This window comes from Rousettus aegyptiacus, unplaced genomic scaffold, assembly GCF_014176215.1.
Source record: "Rousettus aegyptiacus isolate mRouAeg1 unplaced genomic scaffold, mRouAeg1.p scaffold_m13_p_2, whole genome shotgun sequence".
NCBI classification, from domain to species: Eukaryota; Metazoa; Chordata; class Mammalia; order Chiroptera; family Pteropodidae; genus Rousettus; species Rousettus aegyptiacus.
Genome location: NW_023416295.1, coordinates 121,891,684 through 121,917,381, shown reverse-complemented (window position 1 = coordinate 121,917,381; position 25,698 = coordinate 121,891,684). Strand labels below are relative to the sequence as shown.

Here is a 25,698-nt window from a genome sequence, read left to right as displayed (position 1 = left end):
GAGGACCAGCTAAGAAAAAAGTTTTGTTGTAAAGATGGCTATCTTGCTGTAAACCTGTTCCTTCACTGTTATTTCATTGTTAGTGCCATTCCATACAACATGAACCAAACTTTGATGTATCACATATAAGAATCATTTTTATTTTCTGAAAGTAGTTACAATAAGGACAGAAAAGAAAATGTTAAAAAAATAATTTTGGAGAGTAACCCTAAGAAACATAAAAACAACTTATTCTTACATCTAGGAGCATAGTATTTGAAACAGTAAATTATAAGTTCTTGACTCCTACTTTGTCTTTTGTAATTATTTCATTATTCTGTAAAGAAATCATCATATTCTTCCATCAGTATGTAATTTAGACCAGTCACTAAGTTATAATTTTTAATTCTGAATATTAAAGCCTAAAGGATTCTTTGAGAATATGTTTTAAGAAATACATAGAAAGGTTGTACCAAGAGATGTTAAAGACTAATCATTTCTGGACTAAGTAAAATTCTTTGAAAAAGAAAACTATAAAAATGAATTAATTTCAGGGAAAGTAATTCAGAGATAGAGAATTACTGATAAAAATAAAAAAAATGAAGACTAAAACAAATCTAAAATTCATAGTAGCTATTGAGTTCAATAATTTTAATCTCCAAACATAAAAAACTTTGACTTATAAATAATACTTAAAATATAATTCCTGATAAAAAGTGGGTAAGAAAGCATTTCCAAACACATTTGCAAATAAAATTTCTTATTAGTTCATTCAACTAACTGATCTCTGATATATTTTTTTTTCAGCATAGATGCCCATGTTCTGTACTATGTGAACCCCTTATGCTGACCACATAAACCAACTGCCCTTGACCATAGCTGTTTGAATCAGGGGTGTCTCATGCTCTAAGGACAGTTGATCTGCATTCTTTTGAGTTACTTAGGAGGTATAAAGCATAGCAAAATCAGAATATGCTATCTATATTCAATTCCCTGAACCACTTAGATTCTCTTTCTTTAGAAATTAGGATGTGATACATAAAAAGAAAGTAGGTAGTTGGTAAAGAAGTGAGATGGAAGCTAAACAGACATAGAGAAAGAAGAAAAGCAGCAAAGGCCATAACGCAGTCAAAGACATGAGGAAGCAGAAGCTCTGTACAAAGAGAATTAGGATTGAGACAATTTGTTGGTAGAAGTAGGACAAATCTTGGCAGAGACAGAGTAGAGAGATGTGCCTTGGTAATACTTAAGCACTAGAGGAGGGAGAAGGAAGCAAGCCAAATACATTCATGGTTCAAATTAATTGAGCAATTATGGATGCCAAAAGGGCTTTCTCGTCCCCAAACTACATTCTAGGCTCTGTAAAGCCGAGCTTTTCCTATATTCCCATAGGGACTGACTTTGTGAAATTCCTATTCCTTTTATTGTCTCATGCATTATTTCTTTGAACCTCTATTGCTTGAAGTATCTAAAAGAATCTAACTAGTACACCATGCAGTTTGGACTTTAATATGAAAATCATAAAAAGGGTTCATATTTTTATTTTAGAAAGAGGACTCTGGGAGCAGTGTGGAAAATAAATTAAAAATGGACTAGAGTTAGGAATTATACTTTGGAAACTCATTTTAAACCAGTGATGGCTTGAACCAAACTAGTTAGGACTGAGAAAAGGAGATGAATGAATAGAATTTGATTCCCCTTACATGTAGTGAATGAGGAAGCAGGAAGAGTCAAGTCTGATTCTTAGTTTCCTGGTCTGGCCAATTGGATAGTGTTCCCTTTCATTGAGAAAGGTAATATATAAAAAGGACCAACTCCTTTTTGGAGAGGAATGTTAGGTGCCAATGAAACTTCCAGGTAAAGATGTCCAGAAGATAGTAGGATATTCATGTCTGGATGTCACTCACGTAAGAGCTCTGGAGTTACAAGTTTGTGTATAAGGGCTTGATGTCGTGATTTTCAGAGATATCTGGCAACAGTTTCTTATTTTATTCCCATAGGCGTAACTTCAGGAACTTACTTGGACCAGGCTTTGTTAGCCTAGGGAATTTGAGAACAAAGGATTTGTTCAGTCTGAATATCCTCTGTATTGCACATTAGCTATCATGTTGTGCATTGTGCAACATGAGATTGATGAGCTACCTTGCCTAAGTGAAGTGATCTCTAGAGAAGGCTATGTACAGCACCAGACTAGCTTTGTGTATATAAGGCTAGGATTGGAAGGGGAAATGAAATTTCCACAAAGTCTGATGTTAAGTATTCCAGAAGGTATGAGTATTTGGAAGGTTTAGAAGCTTGTACTTTCATCTCTTAGCTGATATTGCATCTACATTTCTATCTGTATCCTTTAGATAAGGAAACTCAAGTGGTATCTATTATGATATTTCCATTAATCTGAACATTCTATTGGTATTTATCAATATAGAGGTTATACAGGGTGGTATGAATAGATTGGTGATGTTCAAGTCACTGGTGTGCATAAGATCACTCAAGGAAAATAAGAAGAAAAAAAGCAAAGAATAGAATTCTAGGAAATACAAATATCTAAGGAGTAGTAGGTGGAAGAGAGAAAAGTCCAAAAGGAGAATAAACGAATGGTAGCGAAAAATGAGAGACCGAAAAACTAGAAAGGTTTATCGAGTAATATTTATATTTCATCATTAAACTAAGACGGCTATTTCAGAATATTAAACAAGTTTTCTTATTACACATGAATACATGCTTGTTGTTAAATAGATAAATTTTCTAAAAGATTCATAATAAAGGTTCAGAAAAAGACCTGGGTTTGCTAGGTTTCAAATAGAAGGTTAAAATTTGCTGATAATTAAGTCTATTTAGAAGTTAATAGCCTGGGCGATTGCAAAGAGTTACCTTTTTCTACTGCCTATTTAAAACATTTTTACTCAATACTTAGTATGTGCCAGGCATTGTGCTTTATCTGTAATATCTCATGTAGATATTACATATGGAAACTGAAGATTAGAGACGTTATGTAATTTGCTAGAGTCACCTACATATGAACTAACAGGGCTAATATTCAAACTGAGGTCTTTTTGACATCAGAGCCAGAGGCATAACTACTATTTGATGATGCTGCAAAAGCATTACTTATGGTAATAAAAGATTAAATTTATTAGGTGTTTATTAATGTAATTTTCAATGAAGACAGATTTTGTAGCCACAGAAGACCACTTTACACTCATACCAACACTTATAGGTATGCTATAATTTTGAAAGTACTTCTTGAGGTACTTCAAAACAATAATACATATTTGATTTTTTTTTTTTTTTTGCTACAAAAAGAGAAATGATTCTGTTTTACAGAATATTAACTTTTGAGTTTGGCTCATTTCTTAACCTATAGAACCAAAAATTACTTTTCCCTTTGTTAACTTGCTTGGTTTGGGCATAAAGGCATACATTGCTTCTGGGGCAGTACAATCTCTCTGTGCAATGCAGAAAACTGTGTTTGTTTTTTAAAAGAAATTTACAGAATACTAGATATAGGTAATAGTTACGGCTTAAGAAAATTTTGGCTTTTCTAATCATAAGTATTGTTTTTAATTAATGAATTCCAATTGGATTCCCTTAACTATATGTAATAGAGATGTAAAAGACTCCAAGAAAGATGATTTTGAGTCAATCATTCCAAATTTACTAATAATAAAAAAAATCAAATTTCAAAAGAAAAATTGGCTACATAGAGAAAGGCACTGGGCAGGATCTTTATCCTAGATTACTGTGCCAATTATTAGAAGTCATTTTTAAAAGCTGCTTGGGACCTCAAGAATAATGTCTGCCACAAATTCCAACTGTTTTTTTTTTTTTTTTTTTTTGCTAAATTTACAGCTTTTAATATATGAAGCTTATACTATAGGGACTGTCAAGTTTCCCAGTTGTGTAGCAGGCACAAATGATCTAAATTCTTGTTCTAGGAGTGCCCTTTTCTGCCACTGCATCTGACACTTTCATCCATGCTTTGGTTCTTATCAGAAGGAAAAAAAGTTAGTTTACAAATTACTTGTGGTGCAAGTACTTCTTATTTTACAGCCAAACATTGCCACCCACTGAAAATCTCATAGTTCAGTCTCCAGGTTGTCTGCAGGTGTTCATTTTGTAATCTCCTACCTCTACCCTGGTTCAGGCTTCCGCTCTATCTTCTTCTGCTTCCTACTCGGCAGCTGCGAAATGTCTCGTGCAAAGGCATACCATAAGCTAGATCTTCCAAGCACGTATGAATTTTGTTTACCTTTGCCCGACATATATTAGGCACTTCAGAGCTAATGAAGGCTTTTATATCGGAGCCTAATTTGAGCGTGAAAACACTGTTTAGTAGGGTATTCATTCGACAAATATTTATTGATCTAGTACGTGACAAATATTTATTGATCTAGTACGTGCCAAGCACTGTTCTAGGCGCTTGAGATACAGCAGAGAAGAAAACAGGCGGTAGGTAAATCAAAGAATTTTGGCTTTTCCTTTGGATGAAACAGAAAGTCAGTGGAAGGTCTGAAACAGAGGGCAGCTTTATCTCTCGCTGTATAGGTTAGAAAAATAAATGATTACTCCGCAGTAAGTGCACCAGTAGTACGCTTTGTACAACTCTCTGGAGAGATTCCAACGTAGGTGCCCAGGCGGGATAAACAATTAACAGGAGGTAGGCGTGTTTTCGTGGCCACTCGCCCAGAGATTACAGGGGGCAAAAATGAAGAGGAAACAAACTGTTTACACCGAAATAAAATTTAAACAAACATACGCCAAGAGATATGCCAAGGAGTACCCGGAGCCCCGTTCAGACACTTGTCACCAAAAAGGAAGCAAATTTTGAGAAGGCAAACGGTCTGCTAAGGCCGCTTGGGTTGGTAGTGGGGCTAGGAAAGGCGCCCCGCCCGCCCGAACCTGCTCCGAGCGTGACCACGCCCCCTGGCCACGCCCTGCCCGCGGCTCGTCGGCCCGGGTTGGCCTCGGCGGGGGCGGTGGCCACGGTGCCCGGAAGTGCGGCTGACGTGTCCCCGCCGCGCTCGGAATTGTGGGCGACTCGGCTAATGGCGTCCGCGAGCCTTCGGGTCGTGGGGAGCCAGCGCTGAAGCTCTGGCCAGTTGGCTGGTGACCACCAGTGTGGCTGGGCCCCGCGGAGCGGGAAGGATCTGCCCGCACTGTGGGCTCCTCGGTTGGAGCCGGCGGGGCCTAGCGGGGCCGGGCGACTGCGGGGAGCGCCTCGGAGAGGAGCCGGGGGAGTTGCGAGGGGGCTGCGGGGAGCGCTCGGGCACGCTCCGAGTAGGCAGCCGAGGCCCGGCAGAGTCCAGGCAGAGCCCAGGAGGTGGGCAGCGGAAGGGCAGGAGGCTCCAGGAGAGTGCTGCCTGTCGTCCCGAGGATCTGACAGTGCCGGAGTTCGTTTGCGCGGCTTGGAAATTGGCTCGGAGCTTGGTGTATCATGTCCGGCACCAACAGCCCCGAGGCGGTGAAGAAGCTGCTGGAGAATATGCAGAGCGACTTACGGGCCTTGTCCCTGGAATGCAAGAAGAAATTTCCGCCTGTCAAGGAGGTAAGCTTCGGGCGATGTCGGGACAAGGCACGGTGAGCGTGCCCGGCTGGTCCTGTTAGACCCAGTCCTTCACAGACGTCCACCAACCCTGTCTGATTTTGATTTGGCCTTCACCTTTCCAAATTTGCGAGTCGCTGGGTTCCCAAAGCGTCTTATAGTTCCCTTTGGAGAGGTCTGAGGGCTTCGATTTTCTCTACTCCCCTTTGCTGGAGTTAGGAATAAAGTTTGCGGTGTGCGCTGATTTAGCCTTTTCTGGCCTTTTTTCAAACTCGAAACTAGCCAAGCCAGAGTTGGAAAACTTGTTTGTTGTTTCTAAAAACTAATATGCATCGTTGTGGTAAAATCTGTGCTCTTCACGTTTATAGTATATATCACTCAGTGGAAGTAGCTTTCCTTCTTGTCATGTTGTCATGCAACTTTCTTTATCATTCCCATGAAGTATTAATAAATTCTTCAGAGCCACCTAACTTACGACATATAGTGAAGACCCACAGTAACCATGTTAATCCTTGCTATGTTATGAGTGGGAAGTTTGTGCTAGCAATACATCCTATCCTCTTTGAGCTTTAGTATTCTTTGAGCATGTTAGATGGGGTTAAAGGGTAAATTTATTAGATTATGATGGGAAAGTCCTCAGAACAACAAGAGCATTATTATTATTAAAGAGGCTCAAGTCAATAATATATCAAATTAAATTCTCCAAATATTTCCTGAATTGAAGTTTTTAACATTTAGTCACTATTGGCTCTTTCTCTTAAGGTGTCATTTTATTTCTCTTAAAATTTTAAAGAACCATGCTTTTTAATTCGTTATGTCTGAAATAAGATATATTTCAATGATATTTTTGTGCAAGCAATTATTTTTATTTCTATTTAACATAGTTTGGTATACCTGCAGTTTCATTTACTAATTGCCATAAAAGTTCAACAAGGAATTTTGAAATATTTTCATGTTTATTTAAATGTTTTACCTTTATTATTATAAAGGTTCTGTAATTGGAACTTACCCAATAAAGTTTGGATTTTAGGTTTCCAAGGAACCTTAACTTTTCTGTAAGTACTTTGGTTTCATCAGTCTTCATCAGATACTGTCTAGTATTTAATAAAGTAGCAAAAATTACCCAATGAATCAAACCAAATGTGCCACTTTTGGAAAGATGACTATTGTGATATGTTTTATTCCAGATATTCAGTAGTTTGTTTTGATATCATTTTTCATTATTCTCTCTAATCATCAAAAATTATAACAAATAATTTTTTAACAATAGACTGTTTCAATTGTAAGATAAATGCTCTTATTTAGAAAATGTCAAATCCTATTTTGTAATTTTAACAATAATTTATAGAAGTGACTTATTATACGTAATCTAAAAATTATGATTCCTGTATATTATAGGCCTTTGTGGGCTAGCTTGGGAATTTAGTTGCTATTTATTACATTATTTCTATTGGAAAATCCATTCAGAGTTCCAAACAGGTAACTCACAAAGTTCTAGAACTCAAGTTTTTTCTAGAAACTTTTAATAAAGCTCATCAGCTTTTTTACTTGAACATTGGCTAAAGAGATTTTTAGTGACTACACCTAGTCTTTGAGGTAATGACAAATACCAAAGTAATTGGCGTGATTATTTGTGATACATAATTTCATGTCTAGTACACACTCTGTGAGAATTTATTGAATGTAAAAACTTTGACTCTTTAACCAATGGCACTTCTAATATGTTTAAGACCCTACTTTAGGAATTTAAAAATGACTTTGAGTATGTTACAAGTTTAAAACAAGAATGAAGTAATTAGCCTAATAGTGATGATGTTTTAGGATATTTCTTGACTTAAAAAAAATATTTTTGTTGAATTAAATTTTTCCTCGTAATAGCAATGCTGAATTTTGGCTTTTGTTCTTTAAGGAACCAAAATGTTTTTAGTTTTATTTATTTGGTGGGGGAGGGATGCTTGGTAGACCCTAAGGCAAAGCCTTTCTAAAATCTTTTCCATCTGTATACTGGTTTGCTAGTTAACATTCTCCCAGTATCTTCATGCATATTACCTGAAAATACCCGTTCTGAACTACTTATAATTTAATACAGTACAGTGCTAACTGCATATGTGCTTTAGAAGAGATGGCTCCTTCCTCAATACTTTTTAAGCAAGGTACAATGAATTGAGGCATTCTGTATTTAGTCTTTGTTTTAAGGTTTTAGTAATTTCTACTTTTTTGACCATAGTGCTTGGCTATATGTAATTTAAATTAATGATATGCTTGATTTTTTTTTTTTTTAAAGATCTCAAATCTGTTAGAAAAACAGAAGGAAAGAATATTGATAATGGATAGTGGGTTACATACTGATATTTTCTTATCTTTGAATTTCTGCATTTGTCTCCATATTAATCGTTTTTATAAATCTATTCTTTGAATATTAAATAGTCCTTAAAGTGGCTATAATTTATTGTCATTTTATAAGAGGAGTAATTAAATAATAACAGCAATAGTCCTTCCTCTTTTTCCCCTGGTTATTTTCTTTAGTCCTTAAATATAAATTTTCATGCTTCAGTACCGTACTTTTTCTTCCTTTTTTTTTTTTTTTTTTTTTTTTTTTTTAGCACAAGTGTACTAGCTAATTTGTTCTGGAATATTTGTATGAAAAAATATTTTTGTCTTAAAAATGAAAGCTTTGTAAAATCACTTCTGTATAATTGATATTCAGTGGCCTTCAGCGGCAGTAACCTTTGAAATTTATGTTTGTGTGTTTAATGAATAAAAACTTTTTGGTCATTTCCTATTTGCAGACACAACTCTAGAAACAGGTATAGGGAATCTAACTGAACAGTAAAGTGTAGTCTGAGTTTGTAATTCTTCAGCTTTATCTTTATAGGATAGTGGAAGGTAGCAACAGAAGAAGGTGGTAGTGGTGGTGGGATCATTCTAGGCAAATGAAAAAGCACATGTTTGTATTCCACGCAAGATAAATACCATGCTGAAGGTGACTGAAAGCTGTTGAAACTTTGAGAGGGAGTATATAATCAAATTCATATTTAGTAACATTACCATAACAGTATTGGTGGGAACAATTAGGATTAAGACTGAGGCAAAGATTTTAAAAATGATGATTGCCTACATTAAGGTAGTAGTAGAGGTATACAGGAAGATACTTGCATTGTGGTAGACATGGGTGAAAGAGAGTATGGATTAAAAAGAGACCAGGTCAGATTACCAGGGCACAGTGACCATTTGCATTTGTAGATAGAGAAATCTATGATGCCTCTCTGGTTTCTGGCTTGGGAGACTGAGTGGATCACTAGGAGAAGGAATATGGGAGGAAAATGAGTATTAAGTTTAAGATTTATATGTGACATCCAAGTGTTACTGACCAGTAGGTATTTGAAAATGATGGTTTAGTATTTAAGAGGGAGATTTAGAATTTCAGATTTAGGAGTATCAGTTTATACATGATAGTAGGAACTATAGGAGAAGATAAGATAAGCCAGAAAGAGTGTGTAGAGTGAATGTTGGGGCTAAAGAAGGAACTTTAGTAAACAACAGTATTAAAGGGAAAGAGGCAGCTGGGCACACTAAGGATATGGGAGAGAATGGGAATACTTACTAGAGTAAGGTCCTTGAGAAAGCTGGAGTTTCATGGGCATAGTGTATGAACTGGCTTTCAATTTGAGAAGGGTCACATTCTTTTCTGCTAGAAGAAGGGTGAAGGAGAAAAATAGGTTTGAATGTGATAAATTCAAATGAGGGGGATAGTGGAGAGAGGAAGTTTTGGACAGTTTGACCTCTGACCTCTGTTTTTTTGGTAAGATTGGAAACAGGCTTGTTGCTGTGAGTAATTAATGATGGAAGAAGTAATGGGTAGGATGTTTGAGAGGAGCAGTGGATCACTTTGGAAAACTGGAGGAGAAATTAACTTGAAACACTTGAGTCATGGCAGGAAAAGTGGTTGAGATGATGATGGATCATGATCTCTAGGTTGGATTCCTAAAGAAGGAAATCCAACAGAATTTTGATTGATTGGAAGAAGATGGAAGAGTTAAGGGACCAGCAGCACCAATTTATTTAATCAAAGAGCAATGGAATTGGGGAAGTGAGACCTAGAAGGTTAGAGATGGAGATTATAGTGGAAATATTGGATTTCAGATTGCCAAGTAGTGCCGCACTAGAGGATGATGAAGTCCGGGGAGTGGGTGGTAGAAGAGCAAAGGGAATGAAGGTCATTTGAGTTGAGATGGTCACAATGATGGATTTTTTTTTTTTTTTAATGAAGTGCAATCTGTAATGGTGTAAATAATAAAATGCAAGTAGTCATCCCAGCCATGTACTTTAAGTTTCCTTTTGCCCATTCAGACCTCACTCATAGAAGTTGGTTGGCAGGGATTTTTGCCTAATAAGCAAAGGTCCTGTGGTACAGTTCCTCACGGTCCAGTGTTAGTTGGCTGGGGATGCGGGAGAAGGGGATCCATGGTGAAAGAGAGGCCTTTTACTTAACCATGACAGGATTCTCCCTTTAACCAGCTGATTAGGGACTGAGGCCCAAATCATTTGGCTCTTCTTGTAGGGAAATCTCATTTTCAGGACCTTATGACAATGAAGAATGAGAGCCGGGTAATGTTTACATGCTACTTAGGAGTTATTTTGGTTTAGTACTTTATAATATTCTATAGTTTTTTTCCTGTTGACATTGGTCAGAGAAGTTTGCTCATGCTACAATCGTGTTCTTTCTCTCAAGCATAATATAAAAATTTATGTTTTATATAAATAAATTAGCTGTCATACTTTATTTAAACCTTGCAAATGTGAGTCAGAACAATATGACAAGTATGGTAAGGAGTTATAAGTCTCTTTGGTTAAGATTTACCTTCCTCTGTAATGCATTTTTATATAAGTGTGTAGATGGGCAAGTGGCCTTTGTTTATGACTCTGCTCTTTCTTTTTATGCTACTGTTGACTTTATTCCAGAAAAACTACATTAGATTTCTAAGGTCTCATTAAATTCATTTTCTTCTGATAAGTATTTTAGTTGTTAACTTTAAGAGTAATATAAGCAGTAACTTTTTCACTAGGACTTCTAGGAAAAATTTACTAGCTTATTGCAGTATTCTAAGAGCATTTTACAATGAGACCTCTTTCAAAGGCTTTTGCTTAGTCTACGGGGGTCCCAGCCCCTGGGTTGGGCTTGGATACCTGTCTGTGGCCTGTTAGGAACCAGGCCAAACAGCTGGAGGTGAGCTACAGGCCAAGATGTAGCTTCCTCTGAATTTGCAGCCACTCCCCAGAGCTAGCATCACAGCCTCAGCCCCACCTCAGATCATCAGGCATTAGATTCCCCTAGGAGCACTGGTTCCTGGTGCCAAAAAGGTTGGGGACTGCTGGACATGGTTTATATATTTTTGGAAGTTAGTGCCATAGCCACTGAAATTTATTGTTAAAGTATAAAACATAATAGTTCATTTTTACTAAATTTTTGATCATTTTATTTTTACTTTAATGTAGAAAATGAATAGAGAGCAAAGATGAATGAAAACATATTTTAATCAAGAAGAATGTATTGATCATCTTCCTAACACTGCTTCGGTGATAGAAAAGAAATAAAAGACGTTGTTCCAGGCTTAAACCAAAAATGAAGACATTTCAAAAATGAAATTGTATTCCTTTTTTTCTTTTATATAAGTATAGCTTATTTTCAGTGACATACATAATATTTGGTTTTGCTATTACTAAGATAATTTAATAAAAATTTATTAGTTTCCTAATTGTAAAGTGTGGCAGGAAATACAGAAATGAGTGAGAAACTGCGTTTATTGTCATGATGTTAACTCAAGGTTGAGTAAAACATTGTCTTTGCACTAGGCTAGGAACTTTGCATATATTGACTATTGCAACATGCCATTTCAGTTTTACATATGAGGAAACTGGTTTAGAGAGGTTCAATAACTTGCATAAAGTAAGTAAAGCTAGAAAGAACTGGGACGTGAATCCATGTGCATCCATCTCTAACTCCTCTCCTTTCCATTATATCATGCTGCATATGCCTTTAAAACATACTTGGTTTTGTTTTTGTTTTGTTTTGTTTTTTTAAATCTTTATGCCCATTCATATGCCCATTTTACTATTTGTCATTCTTTCCATCTTGAAATTCTCTCATTTTGACTTTTGTAACACTGTTTTTCTATTTCTCCCATCTCAGCATTCCTTCTTTTCTTTACATGTAAATGTATTCCAAGTTCTTTCTTCGACTTCTTTTTCCTTCTTCATTCTCTAGCACTGTCCTCTACTCCCATTGCTTCTGACCACAATGCTGATGACTCTTAAATGTACTTTGCTAACTCTGCTGTCTTAGACCTGAGATTCCAGCTGTCCTTTGAACACATCTGCCAGAATGTTTTTCACATACTTCAGACAGAACTTTTTAAAATTATTTTCCTTAAAACTTGTCCTTTCCCCCTGTTCACTTGCTGTGTTAATGATATTCATCACATATTTGTCTCCCTTCTCTCCCCCAGCGCTCTTTTATTGTTAGCTGTTCCTTCCAGCTCTGTAATTTCTAACATGCCTCTCCTTTTTTCTGTTTTGTCAGCTATTATTATAGTTCCAGATTTCAATCTTATGCCTAGCCTTTGATATGCATTAATAGCACAAACAACAACCCATTCTATATATTACCACTAGATTAATGTACTTAAACAGCTAGAAAACCCTTGTTGGTTACTTTGTACTTACATAACTCCTTGACATAGCATTTAAGACCCTCTTGATCTTCCCAGCCATCCTATCTAGCTTCATCACCATTAGCTTTTCCTCATATGGTTTTATATTTCAGCCAAACCTTATTGCCTACTGTTTATTCTCTAGGTATGCCATACTGCTTCCCTCTTTCATGCACTGGCTTTGGAGGTTCCTTTGGCTGGCCTGGAATCACTTGTTCACATCTTTTTAAAATTAAAATCTTACCTTTTGCTTAATCCCACTTTAAATAGTTGCTCATCCATTTGTTGCATGAATGAACCAGTTTTACAGATAATTTTCTAATTTCTTTCCTCATTCTATTTGTTCATGAAATAATTTTTGAATACCTACTGTATGCCATGAACTACTAGCTAGTTGCTGGAGCAAAAACAGTTGTAGCTCCTGCCCAGGATTTTCAAGCTAGTATGTTTTCCTCTGCTTTCTTAACTTTCATTTAACCTTATTTTATAAGGCATTTCCTTATAACTTTTATATTTTACCTCCTTTATAGTTATGTTAGCATTTTTTTCTTTTCTAAATAGCTTCTAAGGGTCAGTTTTGCATCTTGTTTATCTTGTTATCCTCCATAGTGCAAAGCATTTGATATATCTAGGAGGTGTTAAGTAGATACTATTTGGAGATAAAATTTTTTTTTAATAAAGGAAAGAGGAATATTATGTGTGTATAGGCATGCCATATATATAGCTTTCCACATGTAATCTGGATTTCAGTCTTTTATTTGATATAAGAAAAGTTTCTTGTTTCATATAAGCCATAGGTTTGTTTTTGTGTTTTAGTCCAGAATAGGTATATATTTTTCAAAATTTGGGGATTGTAGACTAATTGCATTTTATAGTAGAAATTCTTATTGGTTTCAATATAGTAATTGTTTTATGAGCATATTGTCCTCTAGTGAGAGTTCTGGATCTACCTATTAGGCATTCCCAAGTGTGGACTTGACTTTAGGTCTTTTGATTTTACCTGCCATCTAAAATCCTAAGTCTTCAGGAAGCTTCATACCTCCCTGGTGTCCCATTTTTCTAAGTTGCCATGAACTTGAATTTTACATTTCTTCTTTAGCTCTTGTTTCATGCTATGTTCTATGAATAATTTATTGGATCCTTTGGTAAATTCGTTCTAATTTTGAGGCTTTACACTCAGAGATGTTGTGAAGAATATGTTTTTGGAAAAACAACATAGGCACTTTGGTGAAGAGAAGCAGCGTTCAGTTTTTTAAAATATAAATTTATACATAGTTCTAGTAGTGGACATTAATGTTAATTCCCTTCCTGGTATCCATTCCCTCTTGGTTCCTTCAGTTGTAGGCTGCACTTTTCCTTCATTTTCAGCCCTTTAGATCTATGTCATTTAGTATCGTTACTTGCTCCAGGGTATCTCGATTAGTTTAATGTAGTTTAAACCCTCACTACTTTTAGCTTCATTTCTGCTCTAGTCACATAATGCTAGTGAGTGCTCCTGAAAAAGGAAAGTTTCTTTCTTCCTCAAGAGCTAATGAAAGAGACCCTTTCTCTCTTTCTAGATAGTGTCATATAAAATTGTGAGGTATAGAATGGCTGCAGATATTTTTATTGCCAAGACTAAAAGCAGCCTGAGAATGAACCTACTTATGGAATAGGAGAGAACCAAGAGAATGGCAGCCCCTATTGCATTGTGAATCTCTGGATCAAATTTTCTCTAGGTTTTTCATTTTGTAAAGTCTCTCCTGTGTTTGCTTAGAAACATTTTTTATGTGGCTACTGTATGCTGGGCACTGTGATAGGTAATATGATTAGTAATGTGGAGAGATGAATGAAATATATTTCTTATGCTAATGGGGCTTAAAACTAGAATAGAGAAACAAATATGTAATGAGATGAATGAGATAAGGTACAAACCATAGAGTGCCCGATGGAAAGGCTTTTCAATAGTTGCCATAGAAAAAAGTGGTAGAAGAAATGGTTTCTGCTTTTGGTCACTGTAAGAGTGCCAAAATTAGAAGAACCTGCACAATAAGTCTACAGCAATCTCTTGTTAGCAGTGGTTTCGTTTAAGTGGAACATTATTTTTCACATTAAATTAGTGCTAATTTGGGTTTGTATTTAATTTGTGATTTTTTCGACTTTATACTTTAAGAGCTCTAAAATGACTTAAATTTTATTTATAGTTAAACTTGTTAGTGACTGGATAGGTCCATGAGATTTATTTATTTATTTATTTTAAATGAAAGATAGCCTTATGCTACCCAATTTTGAGAACACTATAGAGGTTAGTGCTGGGGAACCACTGACAAGTTGAGATAGTGGATGGATGGAAGACAAGATTGTAAATAGAGAAATCTCTTGGTTCAGGTTCATAATGAGAAGTTTGAAGGTATAGAAGTGGGATTTGAGAAGAAAGAGTACAAGGTATGTTCACTACGTAACCTTTGTGGCTGATTTATATTTGTGGGATGTGGGAGAAACCTCAGATGTCTGGTCAGTGACTGGAGGGATGAGGTTGCTGCTCAGAAAAATAGAGATTATTGGATGAAGAAACGGTTTTTTTCGGGGACTGAGGTAGGAGTTGGGGTGCTCGTATGTGGAGATGACAGCATCTGACATCTAGGTTAAAAAGTCCTGTAGTTCATGAGACAGGTTAGGAAAAGAAATATAATTTAGGAGTCTTCAGCATTTAGAAAGTAATCGAAACAATGGAATTATAAGATTGCCCAAGAAGATTTTATTGAGTGAGAAGTGACGCCAGGGTTATTCTAGATGATCTTGAAAGAGGAATCAGCATTCTTCCCTTCTCTTGCTTTTCTGTGCCACTAGCATCCATATTCACAATCCCTGGTGGATGTGTCTGTTTGGGTAAGAAAAAGATATTGAGAAAGAAAAAATAATTCTCGAGAGATTAATTTTAACAGTAACAAGTATTAAATGCTTCAGTGTGTTTAAGACTTTTGGCTTTCTTTCCTAACTCACAGATTGCCCTCAGGAATAGAGATTTTAGACTACCCCCCTTAACCCACATCTTTGGCACTTTTTTTTTTTTTTTAATCTATGAGAGCCAGTTCAGAAAAAATAACTGTTTACTATGCATAGTTCCCCTCTGTATATACAAAGTATGTGATCAGAGTAGGGGATACTTTTAAAGCAAGAAGTTAAAGACTCTTTTTCATACAGACAATCCTTGACAAATAGAAGGAAATATGAGTCTGAACACTTCATGTATATAGGGTACTCTTGAAGATATAGATTAGGCTTAGGTATGAAGTAAGACTGCAGTCATTAGGGGATACTGATAATGCAGGTATTGTCAACGGTGATAGTGAAACTTCAGTAACCCAGGATGCCTATGAGGACAAGACGTTACAATTTCAGAGTTGACAGTCCAAACTTGAATGTAAAAAATGAAGAGCTTGAGATAGGTCTAATTATACTGAAGGCAAAAGACAGTCTTTTGGTGATTTCCTGTGTTTAGGAATGAAAATGTCAGTTACATATCTTTTAAAATAGTACTTTGGAACTACTTAAAAAACAGCACTCATATCCTTTTCCATATTTGTGTGTATAAAAATATTTGTTAAACATATTTTAAAGTTATGCATAACTTGATTTATTTATACTTACGACACATACATGAGTCCACTCTTATTTATTTTAGGAAATCAAAATAGTGTCTTGGCAAATTTGACATCCTTTATTGATATCTAGCATGCTACAGGACTGATTTTGGAAACTGTTAGGATTTGCAAAGGTCAGACTGACTAGAATTCAGAAAGTCAGGACATATTACAATGGTATTTATGATGGTTCAGTTTGATCAACTTCTCTTGACTGAAGCAGAATTAAGTATTTGAGCAAATGCAAGGTACACAGAGCAATAGTGAGGAGGGGAAGTTAAATGTTTGAAAATGATGGTGGCAGAAATCTCAGTGACCACAGATTAATTTTAGCTGGCTCAGTAAGAAGATTACCCAAGAGGTTTGAGATGGGGTGTGTGAGTATAGCAAAGTATGCATAATAATTTCAGTGTTTTTAAATTTTTACAGTGGTAAATATTTAGTGGTCTGTACATCTTTAAGATATATCCAGAATATGACCACTTCTTACTATCTCAGTTAGTGTCACCTTGGGACTATCTAACATCGTCTTTTGCTTATATTATTGTAATAATATACTAGATATTGCTGCGTTTTGGAATCACCTGAAGATTCTTTTTAAATACTGATATCTGGCCTCCTCTGGCAGTCATTCTGATTTAATTGGAATGGGTTGCCACCTGGGCACAAGGATTTTTTTTTTTTAAGCTTCTAGTCTTTCTAATATGCACTGCCTCCAGTAATCAGAAAATCAATACTTTTTCTGAAGTAGTCTATTTTTTTTAATAGTCCTTTTATCTTGACAACATTTAAATGTTAGTAGCTATGTTCATTTAATTTGGGACATTTTCATTTCATAAAGTTACTAAGTCCTAAGTGTATCCATTAAGCTTCTTAGATGTGAGTAGTGAAAGCTGACTGGCTGTTCTAAGCAGAATAAGTTTACTGATAGAATACTAAGTGGCTCACACAATTTGTAGAAAGCTGGATGGAGCCAGCCTTAGAAAAAGTACAGGAACAAAAGGAGACTAAAGAGGTAGACCCACAGCACAGCTCATGCCAGTGAGACCGTTACTGTTGTCTGCTGAACAGTGACTGGATGCATGAGATTGCACTACTGGCTGTGCTGGCCACTTAATGCTACCACTGGTTCTGTTGCTGTTACTGCCATTGAAAACTACATGTTGCCCCTACTATGGCCGTGCGTGGTCAGAAAGAATTCTCTCTTGTCTCTGCTTTTCTGTGTCACTAGCCTTTGTATTCAAAATCCCTAGTAGGTATGTCTATTTGGATAAGTGTAGGCTGCCAGGGTGTGTGGAAAAGCAAGTACATATCTGGTATTTTCAGTTTTTAGTAGTGGAAGCATAGGCTGTATCTTGCAGCAGAACTCATGAAGTTGGGAATTCTCCAAACACAAGCAAGGGCTTCTCATGGTTGGAAGCCAACCAGATGATAAAGGTGCACTACACATAGTACAGCCAACAATGTGTTATTTATTTTATTCATTAATTCCTGGTCCTCAGACTAAGAACCCATAAGACACTGGGGTCTTCCACAATTATTTTTAAACATTTAGAGCCTACTACCACTTACTTGTCCCTTAGCAAACAGTAAGAGATAACAAAATAAATGAACAAATAGCAAGCAAATTAATAGGGAAACTTGGATATATAACTTTTAAGTACTTATGTGTTAATTTTGGAGGTGTGGATGCCAGTATAAATATTTTAAAATAGGCATGTTTCTTGGTAGTTACGATGGAAGTTATTTATCAATGTTATATGGTAACATTTCCAATAGAAATATAATGTGGGCCACAAATGTCATTCATATATGGAATTTTAAATTACTGTAAAAAAGTAAATAGAAACATTTAATTTTAATAATGTATATTATTTAACCCAGTGTGTTCAAAATATTATCACTTCAACATTTATTCAATATAAATATTTAAGGGTAGTTTACATTTTTTTCATACTAAATCTTCAGAATCTAGCATATATTTTAAATTTAGAGCAATGCTCAATTCAGATTACTCACATATAAGGTAATTAATAGCCACATATAGTCAGTAGCTACTGTATTGGACAGCAGTTCTGTGCCATTGTAGTGCTCTATGACTTCGAAGAACTGCCAGCTAAACAAACATACTTATGATGAAGTGTTTTAGACACCTTATGAAACTGGATGTGTGTTAAAAAAAAAAATGTAACCTCAAAGTAATAACAAATGCTTGATTACCCATTCTCTTCTAATCTAAAAGTTACACTTGATTTTGCAATTTTGCAGATTTTTGCGACAGCAAGGGAAGTTTGAAATGAGAAAGAGAAACCTAAATTTTTCCATTAGGCTTTGTTTTTGTTTATTAATATTTCTTTTCTGAATATTTAAATTTGTGAGGGATTAGGGTATTCTACAAGCACCTTAAAGCAGAGAAAGGCAACATGCTAAAGTTTAGTGTTTGTGTGTGAATAATTAAATATGTCATATTTTATTACATTTATTGTGTATGTCCCTACTAGGCTTTAGTAGCTGAAGTTTTGAAAATAAAAAAGACACTAGTGACTGTGTGCTTGAGATTTTATTTATCATATATGACTTCTTTTCCCTAGATAATTCTTGTTGATAGTAAGTTTTGTGTTCTAATTATTTTTATTCTTGCAGGCTGCTGAATCAGGAATAATAAAAGTTAAAACAATAGCTGCACGAAACACCGAAATTTTGGCAGGTAATTTTTTACATTAAAAATTCAACCATTAATGAAAATTTGACTAATAGTACAAGTAGGATCTTAAAATAAATAAATAAATAAATAAAGTCATTTTTTGGTAGCATAACATCCCTACCTGATAAACTAACTGGGTTTCCCAGAGATGAATGCTATAACATTTTCTGAAATCAAAAAGTGTAAAACTACTAACTTCTAAAAGGCAAGAATTTTTCTTACTCATTTCTACAGGCTTCTCCACTTTTTGTCAATCATGTAAGACACACCTAACCCATAAAAGGCATTTAGTTAATATTTGTTATATTGAATTGAATGGAAGAACGGTTCTCAGTTCACCTTCCAAGATCTATTTTATTTTTAATATGAGCAAGTTATAATGTAGTGTTATAAAGTTAATGTTACTACATGAGTTTTTGAGTCCTGGGACTAAGACAATATGGTCATGAACAAAGAATGGGAGTGGGGTGGAGAAAACAAATGTTTTCTTACATTTTCTTGATGGAACCTGATTTTCAAGGAGGAATTTTCAAGAGTTTCTCTTTAACATCATTTTGATGATCAGTCTACTTTTTTTTCTTTAGTGCCTTTGTGTTCTTGCCTCAATAATGAACATGGGAAAGAAGGAAACTGACATTTTTTGAGAATTTGTTACACATGTAAGGCATTTGTGCCACTTTGTCTTATACAAGACAACCTTTTGAGAAGAGATTCTTATTTTATAGTAGTGCAAGTTGAGATGCAAAGAGATGAAGTTGCTTGCCTGATGTCACATGCTAAGTGGTGGAACTACATTCAAATCTAGAGCTGTTTAGAGCTCATGTTCTTCCTGCTCTGGTGTATTTTGAGGTTACTACACTGCCTCTCCCTCCCAAGTGTTTATACATTACCATGCTTACTTCACTGGTCCTTCAGTGTGCATTTTCATTTCTAATAGTGCTATTAGTCTCAGCTAATTATAGGACCAGAGCATCCCTATTTTACATAAATTCACATAAAGTAATTTACATAGTTAATTTACATAAAGTCCAAATACTAGTAAAGAATCTAACTCTCATAAATCTCCATGCGTTTTTTAAAAAAAGATACCAATAAATCCCTAATTGGTGGAATTTCAAGAGTATTACAAAATGAAATGAAGACTTTGGGGAGAAGATTAATGGGGGGAGGGGAGAATGGATTTCACTTAGGCTTGTCAGCTTTGCTGGAAATTTGCCCTTAGGGTTAGGTCTCCTAAGTTACATCTGTTTTTCACAGCTTCTTCTGTGATTTTGAACATTCTGTCAAAACACCAAATAGTTTTATAATATTATTTACATCATTGAATAATGCTCTGTGTGCATGTTGAGAACGGGTATAGTGAAAGTGATGTTACTGGTAAAGGCAAAGGTATGTATGGTTGAATGGGGAGGGTGGGCAAGTGGGTTTTGGGAGATGCATGTGGGGTGGATTAGTTACTGTGAGGAAATTAATGTTTAAAGATAAATTATGACCTGGATATTTTTAAGTTGGGGACATCATTAGCCAGTCATTTTAGAATATCATTACAAATATTTACTTTTATTACTATAATTGCTGATATCATGGTAAGTCTTTAATTATTCTCCGGTAATAGGAGTTTACATTGAGTCTGTAGTTGATGGAAGATATTTTTAAAAGACCGATTTCTTCAGAAGATCACTGTCTGTTACAGAATTGTATACCACGTAAAATGTCTAATTAGTTAATCTTAAGGATGAGTAAGGGAAATTTTGTCTCAGTATGAGTTTAATATAGATGAGCTATTAATTTCATTTTAATCAGTTAGCTTTATTGAGATCAAGGTATAACAAATCTTTATGCACATAGAATTAATTGTTCATACTTTAATATCCATAGTATCCAGAGCCATGTACTTGAGAGCTTTATTAGCATTTAAAATATTTTCTGGTATTTTTTTTTTTTTACCAAGTATTTATAGCAATTGGTATCTCAAAATTTATAGATTTTAGACCACTGCTATTTTGAAAATCAAAGGCTCTTAAGAACAGGGAGACTTTAAATTCATCAATACCTGTAGTTTCTAAACTAATTCAAAGTACAATTCATAGTTCAGTTAATACTGAGAAAAAATTTTAGTTGAATTTTTTTGTTTTTTGAGAAATGTTTACTTCTCTATAGTGCTAGAGACTGTAGGTTGCTATTTTTGTGCTATAATGGAAGTTGAATATATACAATTGAGTCTCAAGTGAGATATTGAATCCTCAGATACCCTGCATATTCAGAAAATATAAAGGATTTCTATAAAAATCAGAACCCTTAATATCAATTTGAACAATGATACTCAGCATAAATTTCTAGCCAACTTTAGTTTTCTTAGATTTATTTCGAAGGGAAGGTGACTACATTGCAGAATAAATCTTTGCTTTACATCTCCCCTTCTTTTAAGCATCCTCCTTTAATGTTTATTTTTCTTTGTTTTCACTGCTGTCATGAATGCTGACATAAGTGGGAATGCTATGCCAGGTAATGTCAGCATTGATTCAGATATACAGATCATTATCTCAAATTTCTTTTTTCTTTAAAGATAAAACTCTGTGAATGAAAGAGAACAACATCAAGTTTTTGATTTAGAAGGCCAAATGCCTTAATCTTACATTTGACTATCATATATTACAAATTGCTTTTATTATCTCAGCTTACAACATATTTGAAATTGAGAAGACTTGTGTTATACAGAAATTACATAAACAGATAATCCGTTTTTAGGATAACTATTTTAAACAAGGAAATCAATGAAGTTGTCATATCTTTAACCCCTGTTCAAAACTCTAAAGATTACATCTACCTATGGCTGCTTTCAGCTACTGTCAGTATACGTATAGAATTTTTGCAAAGATAATCATTACGTGTGATTTGCGTTCTTTTCTCACACAGTTTCCCTCAACTTTTTCATTTCTACATGGTCTTATTACTAAAAAGTCTCAGTGATTTGAATAAATATACTTTGGATTTTTTTGCCTGACATTAAAAGGTAAATTATCTGCTGATTTTCATCAGTATATTCTATCTTATCAATACATGTACTTGTGGTATTTTATAAACATCTTTAGAATATCTCATACAACATATTCTTAGTAAGGTAATAATTATGTAAGAATCACTGAGGATATACAAAGATGGTTAATATAATTCACCAAAAATCTACATAGAAATGTAAGAAATATACTTGACAGTATATTTGTGCCATTCATGCTATTTAGCTTACCTGCATTTTAAAGTCCGTTGCCAAAAATTTTCCTTTCCAGATGACATTACTTTCTGAGGTCAGGATCAATATCTTTTTCTTCCTTATGGTGCTAATAGTACATTACATGTGAAGTAGTAAGTCCTGGTTAAATGTAGGCTGCTATGTGCGTCACTTCAAAAAATGCAAATAAGTCTCTCAGTGCTGCCTCTAGTATGTTTGTCTACTTCTCTTTAATTTTAGATGTTATGATTATTTGAGTACATGAATTTTGTTTTATTTAGTTCACATCAGCCAGATAACAGATGAGATAGACCCTAAACAGAGAATTTTAATATTATGTAGTAAATGCCAAAATGGAAGTATAGATAGGCTTGTTATTAGAACCTAACCCATCCTGGGAAACTGAAGGTGAGTTTTAAAGTTTTAAGAGGAGTTAGCCAGGCATGTAAGGTGAAGAGGAATGTAAAGGAGATTACTTAAATATGGGAAGTATAAAACAGCTTGATCTATTTGGATACACTATTCAAGTATTGCCATTGTGTGATATCCTCAGCAGCTTGATGGAAAGAGTTTGAATCAGGGAAATGACACATATTAATATTTTTATGTGAATTACTCTGACAGCAATTCAGAGGATACATTTCATTGTGCCATCAATAAGGCAGAGGCCTGTTGATAGGCTTTTCTTCCTATAATCCTGGCTAGAAGACATAGGGGGCTGTAACTAAGGCCATGAACACAAGTTGACCCACCCAGCAAGCCAGAGAAATTATGTAGTTTCTCTACAGTATAATGTTTTCTTATTTATTTATTTTTCCTTGAGTTTCTTTTTTACTTCTTTAAGTTTTAATTTGTATCCTACCTTCTGTTATATCATATATACTTTTCTTTGATGCCATCTTTTTTTAATTCTTTAAATTGCTCCATAATATTTTAGCAAGTGATTGTAGTTTATTTAACCATTCTTCTATGTTAGGCATGTTTCAGTGTTTAGAGTTTTTTTTTTTTTTTTTTAAGATAAATTTCTAGCAACAAAATTATTAAAGGGTATAGTCATATTCTTAGAATTTGTCATCACACTGCTTTCTGAAAAGATAAAACTTTTGCCTTTACCAACAATATGTGAGTATATTTTTATGACATCCTGGGCAGATTATTATTTTAAAAAATCTTTTTGGTAATTTAGTAGGCAAATGACTTCTCATTTAATTCAGATATCTTTTTAATGTTGAACATTTTTCTCCAAATATGTTAAATTCTTTCTTTTTTTATTTTACATTTCTTTTTATGTGTCTTATCAAATTGCTTGAGCTTTAGGTAGCAAAAATATTAACTTCCCATCATGTGTATATCATATTTTCTGCAAGTCATTTACTTTTTAATTTTTTATCTAGATGCTTTTATTTTTACCTAATTTAAATTTTCTGATTTTTTTTTTTTGTACTCTACTTAGGAAGCTTCTCTTTTGTGTAGTTGATAGTCATTTATTTTCTTCTAGTTTTTACCAGCTTAATTTGTTGAATAATCCTTCCTTTTCTAATAATCTGCTTTTTATATGATACTACTTGTGCTTTTATTTGTTATTCAGTTCTTGAATCATTTAAAACATTGTCAGACTTTTTAAGCCATTGGAATTTTAAAAAATTTTAGGAATTTCAGTCTTTCCCATAAGATTTTAAGAGTTTTGAGGATAGCAGTTGTGTCTATATCACATTTTATTACTTTCACAAGAATTATAATTTGTTATTTAATGACCATTAAAATTTATTATAATAAAACTTTTATTAACCCCTATTCATGTGATTTATAGTGGGGTATCCTAGTTTAATTCTTTTTTTCCAGGATAAAAACTGCAATTATGCAGTGAAACTGCTCAGAGCAAGGAAACCCCTAGGATATGGGGACCTGCTGGACCTCTTTCAGGTGTGTGAAAGCGCTTCATCTGATCTCACAGTTATAAAATTTAGAAATAAAATATATTTAACAACACTCAGTGTTTTCTATTAAAGGAGTTATGCTTATTAAGGGATTTAGGTAGAAATAAAGTTTTACTTTTTATTTTCCCCAACAACTATATGTTAATGGAAATTGAAGTAACAGATTTTGATTAAGGAGAATTGACCTTTTCTTCTTCTTTTCCTGGAATGATAAAAAAAAAAAAAAGTGGTTAAATCAAGATGTCTTTATATTGCTGTACAGCCTTTCCTTCAGTGTGACTTCTAGAGTCTAAACCCAGAGTTTTTATATAAACTTATGCTTAAATAACATGTCATTAAAATTACTGTATATAAAAGGAGAGCAGCTGTCTAAACTAGAAGAGCATGATAAATTTCTGCTCCCTAGGACAACTATCACTTTTAAAAGAAGAAAACAGATTTTTATCTAATGTATTGTGATCTGGATAGGGTGGATATGTTTTTGTTTTTCATATTATGCTTCAAAAGACAAAATAGATCAATAGGTTATATATATATATATTTTTTTGATGACTATCCTGGATAACAGAAAATTCATTTTTGATAGCTATATTGTCATATAAACTAGGAGGAAAAAGTTAGAAGAAGAGAGATAGATGTTTGATTCCTTTGAGTTACATTAAAATGAGATTTTTAAAAGTTATTTTCATTACTGCTTTATCTAAGCTGGATAACTGTGACCGACATGTATACAACACTTCACTATAACTCACCTTATTCTTTATAAGAAGCACAGTTTTTTCACATTTTAATATTCCCTAAATTGGTATGCATCTTATAATTGATGGCATTTTAGAATCGCTGTGGGCTAGGTAGTGTTGTGTCTTTTTGAGTGCATATGAACAAGTTCATATTTGTTCAGTTGAGTTATGAGCATTGTCGATATCACATAAGTTTAATTGCTATTTTAAGTGTCACTTTAGTTGTGCAAAAACTTTCCATTAATGTCTTATGGTAAGGTTAGAAAAGCACCAGGCTCAAAACATGCAGTGTGGGTGCAATTGGTTTAAAAGATCTCAGAGTCAGTGGTGAAGTACTCTTTCAATAAAATGAAGTATCCCCAAAGCTCTTGATGGCCTTGATGAAATTGTGAAGAAAAATTCTGAATCATTAGTGACTATTTTGTCATAGTTTAATTGGCATTGATTTTCTTTCTGTGTGATATTACAGCTGTGTCTTAAAATCACTGTCATCAGAGACTATGAAAGTACATTGTTTTTCCTTCTATGAGGATAGGATCCCTTTTCTTCATATATCTGAAGACTTCAGACAGACTTTAAAGTGCAGATCATTGGTTCATCTTAAATACTTTTAACTCTTTTTACTTCTATTTGAATTTAGTGCTGTTTATTTTAAAAAGTGGCAAATAACATAAGAATAGTGAACCAGAAGTTAGAAGACATTTTCAAATTCTGATTGTACTACTTATTTACTTGTCACTTGGGCCAAATTATGCCCTATAAACTCTGTATGATTATTGTGATACTCAAATGAGATGCATATTAACATGAAAATTGCAAATGCAACTTGTTATTTTTGAAAACTTTTATTTACCCAAACAACATTTAATAATTAGAAATGTTCAGCAGAGTTGGGAGTAGCCTCATTCTAGCATGATCGAATATGGCAGGATATTTACTGCTTCAGAATAGTATTTTTTGAGCTTTCTTGTTATCTTTTAATGATTCATGTAATTGTTTCGAAACATCGTTATGGAAAATTTATATCTCTGGGTTTAAATCAAAACCTTTATACATAAAGCAAGGAAACTGTTTTTTTCAGTCATATTTACCTCTTGTCTCATATATGTCTCTTAGCTGTGGTGATTTACTCATTTATGCTGGCATACTGAGGGACTTTGCCGAGCATGCTGTAGGAAATTGTAGTCTTTATTTACCATACCATGAGGAGAGCTTTGGGAGCAGAGAGCTGGAA

The 25,698-nt window shown here is 34.4% G+C and overlaps 1 protein-coding gene and 1 long non-coding RNA gene across 5 annotated transcripts in view; one reads left to right on the top strand and one right to left on the bottom strand.

The window, feature by feature from the left end:
• The first annotated feature begins 4,993 nt into the window (after positions 1-4,993).
• Positions 4,994-25,698, top strand: part of MON2 (MON2 homolog, regulator of endosome-to-Golgi trafficking) — a 96,578-nt gene continuing 75,873 nt past the window's right edge. The window contains exons 1-2 of one of the 4 annotated variants that reach the window (XM_016150759.2): positions 4,994-5,524; positions 18,498-18,561. In XM_016150759.2, the coding sequence (XP_016006245.2) occupies positions 5,414-5,524; positions 18,498-18,561 (175 nt within the window). In that variant the 5' untranslated portion in view covers positions 4,994-5,413. Of the gene's footprint in view, positions 5,525-18,497; positions 18,562-23,629; positions 23,711-25,698 lie in introns of those variants that run through there. The other 3 variants (XM_016150761.2, XM_036237705.1, XM_036237704.1) reach the window with 3 other exon arrangements.
• Positions 14,946-24,019, bottom strand: LOC107513746. Its single transcript, XR_001597623.2, has 2 exons — positions 21,806-24,019; positions 14,946-15,091 (listed from the first exon to the last, which is right to left on the bottom strand). It is a non-coding gene; the product is annotated as an uncharacterized LOC107513746 (long non-coding RNA).